This window comes from Candoia aspera, chromosome 4 (genome assembly GCF_035149785.1).
Source record: "Candoia aspera isolate rCanAsp1 chromosome 4, rCanAsp1.hap2, whole genome shotgun sequence".
Taxonomy (NCBI): Eukaryota; Metazoa; Chordata; class Lepidosauria; order Squamata; family Boidae; genus Candoia; species Candoia aspera.
The window spans coordinates 51,542,682-51,552,606 of NC_086156.1; the positions used below are offsets into that span (position 1 = coordinate 51,542,682).

The 9,925-nt window shown below is 37.9% G+C and overlaps 1 protein-coding gene across 1 annotated transcript in view; it reads left to right on the forward strand.

Moving 5' to 3' along the window:
* GLB1 (galactosidase beta 1) overlaps window positions 1-9,925 on the forward strand; it is a 53,167-nt gene extending 43,242 nt beyond the window's left edge. The window contains exons 14-16 of the mRNA XM_063304126.1: window positions 435-566; window positions 3,745-3,969; window positions 8,497-9,925. Of these exons, the coding sequence (XP_063160196.1) occupies window positions 435-566; window positions 3,745-3,969; window positions 8,497-8,757 (618 nt within the window). The 3' untranslated portion in view covers window positions 8,758-9,925. The remainder of the gene's footprint in view (window positions 1-434; window positions 567-3,744; window positions 3,970-8,496) is intronic.

Consider the following 9,925-nt stretch of genomic DNA (forward strand, 5'->3'; position numbering starts at 1 on the left):
GGACTTGAAATATTCTAAGGCTAGTTTCTGCCATCAGTCAGGGAAGTGAAGGTGTATTTTTGCTTTAAAAAGAGCACAAACACCAAGACAATAGTGAGTTGTTTTAATACTTCTTTATACACCTACCATGCTTATCTGCTTTTTCTCGGTTATTTAAACTTCCTGACCACAGAGGGTGGGGGAATTTGAACTTCTTCTGAAGTAGTTATTTTATTTTTAAAAAAACCTGAAAGATTTTGAGTTATTTAAGTGATCATCATAATTTTGACTTAGTCAAATTATGAATTAGCACAGTTAAGGATGAGGTACTTACTAAAACCTCCCATCAAAATGCAGATATCTCTGAAAAATGACACTGTAGTGAATATTAAAATAGCTTTTGTTCTGTGCCTTATTTTGGGTTTAACTTTAGAATATTGATGTTGCTCATCTAGATTCCTCAGGGGATTCTTGAAAGAAGGAATTTGTTAAAGCTAAACATAACTGGGAATGCAGGAGCCAATCTGGATTTGTTGGTAGAAAATATGGGTCGAGTCAATTATGGACAATACATCAATGACTTCAAGGTACAGTTTTACCTGTCTTAAATATCCAGCCAACTGTAAACTTGCCAATTATTTGAAGACAAAGCAATACTTCTAATGCTGCTGAGTGATAGCATTTTTTTAGAGGTAGTGTTACGAGGAAAAAAGAAAGTTTTGAGACACAATTGTACCCCTCTAGTTAGGAAGAAGATGACAGTTGATTAGTAGTCAAGGCACTCATTCCAAAAATCATTGCTGACTGTGGTGAAGATAAGAGGATGCTTAGAAATATGCCTAATGGACAATCTGACTAAACCTTATGCTGTATACCACTGGCATTGGCTTAATGCAAATGAGGTGCAATACCGTGTATTATGGAGAGATGTTATCTCAAAATGCACCCTCCTTTGGAAACCTGAACAGTTGTTTGAATAATGTAGTCCTTCTTTTGGACTTGCTAGAAGAGTGCAGATGCCACCCTATCATCCTCTTGTATTTACATATATCTAAAGAAGCTAGAAAGTACCAGTAGATGTGCCCTTTTCTATTCTAATCATTGTTATCTGGAGACTTGTGATTTGTGCCTACCCAGTTTTGATACAGATTCGTTTGAAATAATTTTCTCCTTTCTGGCTCCTTAGTGTCTTCCAACATCAGGGAGCTATCTTACAGTAAGCTGCCTGGCATAAGAGTTTGCTCTCAATATCATTCACTATTCAATCATAGAGGTTTATTTTCTCCACGTCATCCCTCTTTGCTTTGTCTCTTATGGATTGATTGTACGGAATATCGTCTGCTGCCAACTCTGATTTTGATGGCAAGGATTTCTGGCCAGAAATAGATTTCTGTTATCAGTTGAATTGTGTACAACTTGGTTCACTCTCTCACTCTTGCTTCTTTTGGGCGGCAACCTTGTTGTGATAGCACAATCTACCGTATTGGTGAAAAATAGAAAAAAGTTTTTTAAAAAAAGGGCTTCATAGTTTTCTTTAAGGAACGTAGCTTTCATATGTGCACTGCTTCACTACAGGATGTGGAAACTTGCAGATCGTATTATACCATGAAGTTTAAAGTGTAAAGGTGAGATCAAAATCCTAGATTAAATTTATCTTACAAAGGATCTCTAAGAATGGAGCTTTAGAGAGGATGCTCAGGTATTGACAGCTTTTGCACTTGAGCTATTTTTGTTAATGCTGTTAGTTCTAATGTTAATAGTAATACCTTTTGCTATTTGAATAAATAACTTGGGTAGTTTGAGGTTTATGGTGGTTCTCAGCATATGCATGAGGACTTTTTCCAATGATTGTATCAGTTGACCAAGTCTTAAAGGTAAAGCTCTTTCTTCATATAACCCATTCTCAAATTGTTTGAGCCCTTGTATGTCAAAAACGTGTACATTGAAGTGCCTCACTCAGCAATCCAACCACTGCATTTTGTACCAGTTACAGGCTCTGGACCAAGCACAGTGGCAACTTCACAAAGAATGCATTATAGTACTCCAATCACAAAATACCACTTTGTTATCCACTATTGTTAGGCTTCCCTGTCCCTAGTATGCAGTTAGTATACTAGCTGGAACTGATAGTACGTACTTCTACTATAAAGACTTGAGTCTTCAGTGATGCTGATGACTCCGGAAAGACTTCCATATTACATTTCTGAGGGAGAGTATCCCATTTCAGACCAGGCAACTCCCCAAATTCCCATACCTGGGATCCACTGACATACAAAATTTCCACCTTGTCAGGATTCATTCTTAGTTTGTTAACCCACATCCATCCCATCACAGTACTGTTCAGAACATGCACAGTCTTTCTTGATGCAGATATTGAGAAGAAGTAGAGCTGAGTATGATCAGCATACTGATGACAAGTAGCCTTAAACATCCCTTCCCAGTGACTTCATATATTTGTTAAATCACATCAGGGACAAAATGCCCTGCAGCAACCCACCACAGAGTTTTCAGATGTCAGAAATATAATCACCCATGATTTTCTCTGAAACCATTTCTGTGAATAGGAGCAGAATCACTGCGCCACATCAAGCTCAGTTGGGTCTCAGACTAATAAGGATTCAGATGATCTGTGACATAAACAACCAGCTGCAGACTCCCCACCCCCACCCCAGTACAGTGTAAAGCTGTAGCTGTCCCCGTCTGAATAAATTGGTTCTAAGTGGCAAATTAAGTTCACTTGGTGTAGTTCTTGTACCCGTACCCCTTTCCATCTTAATAAATCTTGCTAAAGAAAAGTCTGGAAGAATTGTGCTATATATAAAAGAAACACTTTTAGATGAATCAGTTGCCCAAAGGTCTGATACCCAACTTGTGGCCACAAACCGTATTTAACCACATTGAAAGCTGCTGAGAGATGAAGCAAGCTTAGTAGAGTCCTACTCCCTCTGTCTCTCTCCAGAAATCCAACTGAAAAGTGTCAATGTAATCTTTGTCTTTCTAGAACCCCCAAATACCTACTGATTTCATGGGATGACTTGCACTAAATTGTTTAAATCTACTTAGTCACTAGACTGAGGGCTTCTAAAATTGAGCTGTAAGACTGGCCCATAGGGCTGCCAAAAACCTGGGCAGGAGCAACCAAATGAATCCTTTTTTTACAGAGTACAACTATGAGTCTGACAAAGAAGCAATTAACCCAAAGCCAGTTATTGTTAAATAGTTTTATCACTTTCAAATTTTACCCACCTCAGTTAAACTATTGAGAGTTAAAAATACTTAATGCTCTGTTGAACATCACTCCAGTTTTATCAGTAGAGATTCTATTCTTGTTGTGACGTATTAAACCACTGAGGAAATAGCTGGAAAGGAATGACTTTAGTATTTTTTGTGAGTATTCTAGAGCAGCAAACTGGCCTATTTGGAATAAGCATTTTCCATACGTATTGAACCTTAGCCAACATTGTCAATGACCATGTTGATTTTGGATTATGAGGTCAGTAATGATAGCTTTTTTTGATGAAGGAAAATAATAGAGTTCCTGGCTGAGAAAAAAAAACCCTCTACAATATGGTACTGTAATTAAATAATAACAGGAATACTGTTTGCCAAGGCAAATTAGACAAACTGCAGTTAATGATGTGACTTCACTTAAATTTCCATTCACATATTTTAATTCATGCCAAACGTTACTAACAATTTTAAAGGCTATTCCTTTAAAATTCTGTTACCTCTTTGCTGACATGTTTATGATACATTTATTTGCAGGGCCTGATTCTGAATTTAACTCTTGCTCAAGATATCCTCATTGACTGGGAAATATATCCCCTAGACATTGACAGAACAGTGCAAGAGGGCTTCAGTCATAAGATATCTGGAAGAAATGTATCTACATATGAAGAGCCTAGTTTTTATATTGGCAATTTTTCCATTCCTAGTGGAATTCCAGATTTGCCTCAGGACACCTACCTCAAATTTCCAGGGTGGACAAAGGTATAATTTATTTTTCGTAAAAAGTTCACATATAATTTCAAAATTCAAAATTCATGTCAAACTTCAAAGTAATTCTCATCCATCTTGTTTACAGACAAAGCGTGAAACAGCTTAATTGGAGTATATTGACAGTATTAGTATTGTTAGCTTCCAGTGCTAGGACTGAATAGCCGCTTAACAGAAATATTATTATACCAATAGAAATATATTGTACCAACCACAAGGATTGATAAAGTTGGCAATAAACAACAAAGCTATGATCTTTTCTGCAGGCTATATAATCTAATGAAGCCAAGTCATTAGGAATTACAATTATATCATGTTGTGCTGTCTGATATCTGTCTCCTGCAATTGGTGGACCTGTTGATGCCTACTGGATGAACCATATTAATGTCAGTTGATGGCTGCATGGTATTTCCTGTAAGGACATATTTGCCTCCTGCACAGATTCATATTAAAAGAGTCTGCCTTCCACACATACAGTATATGTTCCAGTGCCCAAGACCCATGTGTCCATCAGTACTTAACATCGTAGCACAACGGTTCTTATAATCCTTTCATGTGAGAACATCAATAATGGGAATGCCCAAGTTGTGAAACTTAAAAGGTTCTTTGGGCCATTATTTCTAATTAAGGGCTTTTCTAAGGTTGATAATATCAGTGCACTTTCTAATTTAACATTTCAGGCGTGTGTATTATATGGGCATCTTCCTCTATGCCATGGAATAATTATGTTGTTGACAGAATCTTAATGGAGGGTGTTGCTTGACAACATCCTTCTGGAGCAGTTCTGTGGGTTGAGTATATTCAGTGTTATTAATACTTCTCCCCCACAGTGGTTTCTCAGGATTCCATTCTGCCACCAATCCTGATAAACATGTATATGACATTGGTGGTGTCCTTGGGGAGCATTCATTATGACATTTGAAGTACAGAGATCTCATTCTCTATATTATTTCAGTCAAGAGAAAGCCTTTCACCCCAGCTGAAAAGTTATTTGTTTTTAATTAAATCTGGGCTGTTGTGTCTCTTGTCGTTCATGCATCCTGGTTTTATTTTATATTTTAGCCCAATTCTGAGATTTTTATTGTATAATTAAAAATAGTTGCCAGAACATATAAAACAAGCCCTTTGTCAGATGATATTCAGGCTATATGTAACTCATACTCATTCTTGGAGGACATCTATTTCTGTGGTCATAAGAGTTGACACTGACTTGATGGCACATACTCAAACTATCTGCTATTACCTAATTGGAGAGTGTATCTCCCCTCATGCATCTCCATAGAACTATATGGAAGACACTGTTTAGCACTTCTTCTTGTATAGAATTGAAGACTGAAAGCCAACATTAAAAACACGGTCTCTAGTAAGGGCTGACTGATTTTTCAATAGAAGAGAATACATGTAGCTCGGGGTTGAACTGTGGAGTCCTTGATGCTCTCTGAGCTTCGTTGTTTCCTGTTTTCAGAAAACAATTTCTTGCGATTGACCGGCTTTTAAGTAACTTCAGTGTTTTAAATCCTAGATTTTTTTTTTCAGATGCCTTTTTCAAAAATTGTAAGAGCGTTGCTGGATCAGACTGAATATCTTTTCCAGCATTTTGTGCCCAACTGGATGCCTGTAGGAAGCCCATAAACAAGGCGTGTGTAATATTCCTCTCACGCTTTTCCCTACTTCCCAGCATCTGGGAATTTCACCTCTGATCTAGGGATGGGATATAGTCATCCTGACTAGTGGCCACTGACCAATTTATCTTCTCTGTGTTTCCCCTTTAAAGTCACCTAAGTTGGCCATTGCCATATTTTGTGGTGATGGATGTTAGATTTTATGAGAAAGTACTATACAGATGTTTATCTAAGAGCAATACTAGAGTTTTTGTCTGCAATAATTTATTTTTTAAATGGGAGAGTCAGATTCACAATGACTACAGTAATGGAAACAAGCCTTGTTCTAACTTTTTTTTTTTTTTTTTTATAAGGATCATCTTAAATTCAGGCTTATCTTCTTTTGGGATGAACTGTTACAGGATTCTAGTTTTTTTTGTTTGATTTGTGTATTGAACAAATAGTAGAGATTAGCTTGATGCTGCAAAAGTCTTTTTCTCAGTCTCCTGCAAAAAAAAAAAAAGACCAGCAGGCAATTTTCCAAAGCCGCAGCAAGAGATAATTCTGATAAGAATGTTCTGAGGTTGAAACTTACTAACGCTTTGTGGAACGTGATTTATCATACAGTACTGTGCAAAAGTTTTATGCAGGTGTGAAAAAATGCTGTAAAGTAAGAATGCTTTCAAAAATATATATTGTAATTGTTTGTTTATCAATTTACAAAATGCAAAGTGAGAGAACATAAGAGAAATCCAATCTAATCAATATTTGGTGTGACCACCCTTTGCCTTCAAAACAGCATCAGTTCTTCTAGGTACACTTGGACACAGTTTTTGAAGGAACTCGGCAGGTAGGTTGTTCCAAACATCTTGGAGAGCTAACCAGAGATCTCCTGTGGATGTAGGCTACCTCAAATCCTTCTGTCTCTTCATGTAATCCCAGACAGACTCGATGATGTTGAGATCAGGGCTCTGTGGGGGCCAAACCATCACTTCCAGGACTCCTTGTTCTTCTTTACACTGAAGATAGTTCTTAATGACATTGGCTGTATGTTTGGGGTTGTTGTCCTGCTGCAGAATAAATTTGGGGCCAATCACACGCCTCCCTGATGGTACATCATGATGGATAAGTATCTGCCTGTATTTCTCAGCACTGAGGACACCATTGATCCTGACCAAATCTCCAACTCCATTTGCAGACATGCAGCCCCAAACTTGCAAGGAACCTCCACCATGCTTCACTGTTGCCTGCAGACACTCATTATTGTACCACTCTCCAGCCCGTTGGCGAACAAACTGTCTCCTGCGACAGCCAAATATTTCAGATTTTGACTCATCAGTCCAGAGCACCTGCTACCATTTTTCTGCACCCCAGTTCCTGTGTTTTTGTGCACAGTTGAGCCGCTTAGCCTTGTTTCCACGTCGGAGGTATGGTTTTTTGGCCGCAATTCTTCCATGAAGACCACTTCTAGCCAGACTTCTCCAGACAGTAGATGGGTGTACCTGGGTCCCGCCAGTTCTGTGCTGATGGCACTGCTGGACATCTTCCAATGTCAAAGGGAAGGAAGCATGATGTGTCTTTCATCTGCTGCATTCAATTTCCTTGGCCGATCACTGCGTTTACGGTCTTCAGCGTTGCCCATTTCTTTGTGCTTCTTCAAAAGATCTTGAACAGCACATCTTGAAACCCCAGTCTGCTTTGAAATTTTTGCCTGGGAGAGACCTTGCTGATGCAGTATAGCTACCTTGTGTCTTGTTGCTGTGCTCAGTCTTGCCATGGTGTATGACCTGTGACATGAAACTGTCTTCCACAACCTCATCTTAGTAGCAGAGTTTGGCTGTTCCTCACTCAGTTTTAAGCCTCCTTCACAGCTGTTTCTGTTTCAGTTAATGACTGTGTTTCAACCTACATATGAAATTGACGATCATTAGCACCTGCTTGGTATAATTTGTTAATCATATGCCTGACTCTAATCCTACAAGATCCCTGACTTTGTGCAAGTGTAAGAATTGATGCTGTTTTGAAGGCAAAGAGTAGTCCACACCAAATATTGATTTGATTTAGATTTCTCTTCTGTTTGCTCACTTCGTATTTTGTAAATTGATAAACATAAACAATTACAATATATGTTTTTGAAAACATTCTTACCTTATGGCATTTATTCACACCTGCCTAAAACTTTTGCACAGTACTGTATCTCTAAAACTGCTCTCCTAAAATGAATTTTACTTTTTAAAAGGTACAGAATATCTGCATAAACAGAATGAGCTGCCAAAAATTGAAAATAGGGTTTGCAGAGGCAGATTTGTACCATAACTTAGTGAAATTCATCTTTAAACCATTTCAGTTTTTCAGTTTTTCCTGTTTCACACTTTGTCTAATTGGTATTAAGTTGTATAACCCTCCACTGAGTCCTGGAACAGCATGTCAGCAATAGGTTAAGGGGATTACCAGATGGAGCTGCATTTGTGTGTAGGAAGTGAATTGAACCCTATGCTAATCAGCTGAAGGCCTTTTAGGGCACTTTCCATCACTCCCAAGTCCCAGCTCACTCCTGCTGCAATGAATAGATCAGTGTTTCTCAACCTTGGCCACTTTAAGATGTATGGACATGCTGGCTGGGGAATTCTGGGAATTGAAGTCCACACATCTTAAAGTGGCCAAGGTTGAGAAACATTGCCATAGATTGATGATGGGGAGCTCAGTTTGCTTCCTGAGCATATCTGGTAGTGCTCATATAGCCTTACAGATTATTCCTCCTCCAGTTGCTTGTTTAGTAAGTGTTCCAAACCCAAATCCTGATATCATGGGTGGTCGGGGGGGTTGATTTTGAATTCTTAATTGGAACTTTGTCAGATTTGATTTCAAATAAATGTTGCAGTCAGGGTTGCTAAAATTATATTCTTTTTTTCATTTGCAGGGACAAGTCTGGATCAATGGCTTTAATTTAGGATGCTACTGGCCAACCCGTGGCCCTCAGTTAACATTGTTTGTTCCTAGCAATATCCTTGTTTCATCTTCTCCAAATAATATTACCATTCTGGAGCTGGAGAAGTCTCCTTGTGGCAACCAGAATTGTTTGGTGGAATTTGTGGACAAACCCATTCTCAGTGGAACTCTTCATTATGAAAGCAGTTCTGAGAAGCTGTTTTCTAAAGATTCATGGTTGGGCTCTATATAATTCTTCTGGATTTATTGACTGTTGAGCCCATCAAAATATTCAGATTCAAATGGTTGGTTAGTTGTAGGAAGTGTTATATTCTAAGTGGTTTTTTACTCCATGAAAATGAACAAGCATCTCATCTCATTTACAATGTGCTTTTAAAATAAGTCATCTGACATTGGTGAAATCCCAGTTATATTTAATTGATTTTTCCACATATTAAATTAAGAGGATAATTTCTTAAAGCTTGTCTGGGTGTTATTTTATCAGCCAAATTTAACTGGATATTCGCAGACATGCCAGACTGCTTTATCCTTGTACCATTGTAGCTTTTCAGCATAAACATGTTTGGTTCTGGAATATGTTAGTGCTTTTATATGATGTCTGTCTGTGCTGGAATTGATGAAATTATTAATACTGCACCCATCACTGTTCCCCTACATCATAAAAGTCTGAAAATAAATGCAAAGTTGCCAAAATGACAATGCACAACCATTAGTATAAAATCCTTAATCACAATAGTTGTTAGAGTCTACTTTAAAGCATATTTAAGGTCAGTTGTATCACAGTAGATAAAATACCTAGCTAATTGGGATGCACAAAACCAGCCATTCTAGAGAATTCTCCAAATAGTTTACCTGTTCATGATGATCTGGTAGATTTCTAGAAGTTAATTGTCTGAATCAGGAGTGGTTCATGATGTTCCAGATATGGCTACAGCCTTGAAACTAGTGGCAAAATCATTTTTATATATGGGTGTGTTAGTCACCAGGAATAAGCTTGCCTTAAGGAAATTCTATTGCGCATCATTGTGAATGTTGTGAAAGTAGAATCCCCTGGTTTCTACTGGTGACCCCTATACTATGTACAAAAGTAACTATGCTATGGAAGCTGTTCTGCACTTATATGGATGTTAATTATTTATGGGGAAAATGTGGGAAAGATTTACTTTACACCAAAAGCTGATTTTACATACCCAGATACATTATTTGATTACTTCATTATTCTTTGACTCCCATTCTTTTTTTCCACAGTAGCTTCAAAGGAATTTATTTGTTTTAGTCAGGCAGCCAAAAGTGAACAGGAGTTAGCACTGCATAAAATGCTAACTCTCCCTTCTGCACCATTCCTCAATGTTCCCTCTTGTCCTCCATTAAAATAAATAAAACAGTTGCTTGCAAAAATA